The 3879-nt window shown below is 28.0% G+C and overlaps 1 protein-coding gene across 1 annotated transcript; it reads left to right on the forward strand.

The window, feature by feature from the left end:
- Positions 1–116: 116 nt before the first annotated feature.
- HELRODRAFT_172545 (hypothetical protein) lies at positions 117–1202 on the forward strand (the record flags this gene model as incomplete). Its single annotated transcript, XM_009019218.1, has 2 exons — positions 117–427; positions 713–1202. 2 exons carry the CDS (start codon positions 117–119, stop codon positions 1200–1202), a joined length of 801 nt encoding a protein of 266 aa, XP_009017466.1.
- Positions 1203–3879: the final 2677 nt, after the last annotated feature.

Here is a 3879-nt window from a genome sequence, read left to right on the forward strand (position 1 = left end):
AACTGAAATATATCTATCTATCCATCCATACTGATATCATGATAATTGTCCTACTATTATTGACATGCCTATTTGAAATATATCAGATTGAAATATATCTATTTTTCATTGATATAATGATACATTCAGCCTACTATTGTATATATTCACGACGTCCAGATCTGTTACAACAATGGTACATTCTACTTGAAGAGTTGAAGAGTTTCAACGCTGAAGAAAGTGGCAGTAAAAAAGATTGCGACAATCAAGATGTTGGCAGTAATGTTGCCAACAACAACGACAACAACAACAACAGCGACAACAACAACAGTGCCAAAAATGTTGACGAAAATGTTGAAAAAATTTATGGCGACAAACTAAAAACTGAGAAACAAGTCCCACCAACGTCTGCGAACCTAGTCTCAACTAAACAACGTAATAAAAAAAGGTTTAGGAATAAAAAAATTAATAATAATAATAATATTGTTATTAATAACTTTAATAATTATGCTCATAATAACAAAAATAATGATGATTGTGATGATGATGATGATGATGATGATGATGTGAGTAGAGATAATAATGATGGTGACCTGTCAAGCAGTGATCACAATAACACCAATGACTATTACAATCATTTAAAAAAATTCGGCTATAATAATTTCAGAAATAATAATATTAATTATAATAATTGTTTAAATAATAATAAAAATAATGATGAACATAATGGCAGTGCGATAAACAGTAATAACGATAACTCAAAGCAAAGAAAGTATAATAGGAAATACAAGAAACAAAACATAGATATAAAAAGTAGTGAACTAAGCGACGCCACCATTCAGCCAGCAACGTCAACAACAACATCATTAGCGACATCATCATCATCATCATCAGACACGCCAAAAAAATCATTACTATCACTTGCGTCGGCATCATCATTATCATCATCCTTACACTCATCATCATCAGTAACAGACAGCGAAAAAACCGGAAATGACGGTCTTATTTCCGGCCGAGTGACCAAAGATAATAGATCGAGGAGGGAATTCTTGGATATGACCGCCATGTTTGTTACGCTATTATTTTTCGTTATGATCGTCGCATTTGTTCTGGCTAAGGTTTATGTTAATTATCCGGATGTTAGCTTGGTTGATTTAGTATCTTTCGACGTTTCATTTCTTTTGCAATATCCGGACGACGAGGCCAAGGGACCGCCATTTTGAATTTAATTAATCGTCTTCAGAGTTTTTGTTTCACATTTATTTTCACTTTCCACTATATTTATATTGTTGTTGTTATTATTATTGCCTGTATTTTTCTGTTTAATTTACGTTCATAAATGTTTCAATTAGATATTGGAGGGTGGAGTTATTCGTTAAAACGCATGTTAATACGGTGAAAATGCATTTGTTTATTCGTGTATATATATATATATATATATATATATTGATATATATATATATATTATATATATATAGGTATATATATATACATATTACACACACACACACGCACACTCGCACACTTTACATTTATTATTATTATTATTATTCTCTTCATATCATCTAGATTGTTTATATTTTATTTGTTAAAAAATGCATTAATTTATTTAATTAATTTGATTTAAAATCAGCGAGTACTTGAAAAGTATTTTTCGATATAGAGAAGTTCGTTATAACGGTGATCGTCATATGAAATTTCCATTGATTTCAATGCCAACAATGACAAATAAAATCCTATTCACATTGGAAATTTGTCTTTTTATTACGAAAATAATTTTTTTTCATAATTTTTACTGCTGATAATTATTATGTACACGTTTCCTTTGTACGAATTCCAAATTATATTATAATTATTGTTATAATAATAAAATAATAATAATTCTAATAATTATTAATATTTTTATGGTTTCGTTATTATCTCTGTCGTTATAATTGTTTTTATTAACATTTATAATACTCGATATTTTAAATGCCAAACTGGATATATAACAAAAAAAAATTTTAATTATGAAATAAAATGCGCATCGATTTGTCTTTTTTTGGTTTGTTTACTTTTTCATTTCTACGTCATTCTTAAAAAATTAACCAAAAACTATTCATAGATGAAAATTTTATTTCGGAACATTTTTAAAATTTTGAAATTCTTTTTATTCTTACACTACTAAATAACTAATTGCTGATATTTTTTAAACCTGTCAAGCAGATAAGCACACACACACACACACACACACACACACACACACACACACACACACATATATATATATATATATATATATATATATATATATATATATATATATATGTATATATATTTACAATAATATAATTTTATTTTACTCATATAATTATTGACCTTTCATTCCATCAAATAATCATTCCACTAACATCATATTCTCTCGTTTATTCCTTGGGTTAAGTATTATGTTTAGTATATGTTCGATCGTTCGTTCATTCATTCATTCAATCATTCATTTATTCAATCATTTGTTCATCCATTCATCTAATCACTTGCCCATTCAGTCATTCCTTCATTCATCGATTTATACATTCATTCACTCATTCATTTTTATGCTTGTTCATTCATTCATTCATTTTTCTGCTTATTCATTCCTTCATTCGCACGTTCATCTATTTTTAATTAAGCACATCCCATATTCAATATTGAGATTTCTCAGAAACACACTGGACTCGCCACACGTACACACACACACACACACACACGCACACACACACACGCACACACACACACACACACACACAAACACATGCACACATCCTACATAATTAGTTTCTCGAACACATTTAGTCTTATACAAAAAACTAATTCTAATAAATACAACAAATACCAAAAAATACTAACCAGCAATGATGGCCTTTAACACATTTACACTACTTATTTACACACACACGCACCACACACACACAAACACACACACACACACACACGCGCGTACATTCAACAGACACACATGGATACATACACACACACACACACACACAATATGATCCACTGATATATAGATGTTATATCTGTTGATTCCATAAAAACAAGTTATATTTATTTTATTGTATCTGTCGAATATAACCACGAGAGAACAGGGAATGATATATGTATAAAAATAAAGGTGATAGAAAAACAACATTTTGTGGTATAGTAAATTTTTATTATTTTTTTCATCCGAATGAATGAATGAATGATTGAATGAATGATTGAGTGAATGAATGATTGAATGAATGATTGAGTGAATGAATGAATGAATAAAGATTGAATGAATAAACGGGTGACCGTAAAAAAATGAGTAATCAAAAAAGGAGAAAGAAAGAATCAATGAATGAATAAAATTTTATTTATATATATATATATATATATATATATATATATATATATACATATGTCTATATAACACAAATGCATTATTATAGTGTATTATTAACAAATAAATTTCAGTTAGTTAATTTAAGTCATGGAGACATCATTGAAACAAAAAAAAATTGAATAGACAAAATAAAAATACATTTATATCTATATTTATTTCTATTTATTTAATTCATATATAAAAATGAAACGCATACACACACACACACACAAACACACGTACGCATATACACACACGCACACGCATACCATACACACACGCATTCACAGACAGACAGACAGACAGACAATGAAAATATAGAAGCAAAGTGTATCTGCTTTCATATACGATGAAAGAAAATAAAATTTAGAAATACTGGAAAAAAATGATAACTAATATTTATTATGATACTAACTTTTTCATAAAACTTTCATTTATTATGAAAGAATGAATAAATGAATGAATGAATGAATGATTGAATGAATAACTGGATGAATGACTAGATGAATAACTGAACGAATTAATAAATGTCTTTTTAA

Source organism: Helobdella robusta (genome assembly GCF_000326865.2).
Source record: "Helobdella robusta unplaced genomic scaffold HELROscaffold_24, whole genome shotgun sequence".
Taxonomy (NCBI): Eukaryota; Metazoa; Annelida; class Clitellata; order Rhynchobdellida; family Glossiphoniidae; genus Helobdella; species Helobdella robusta.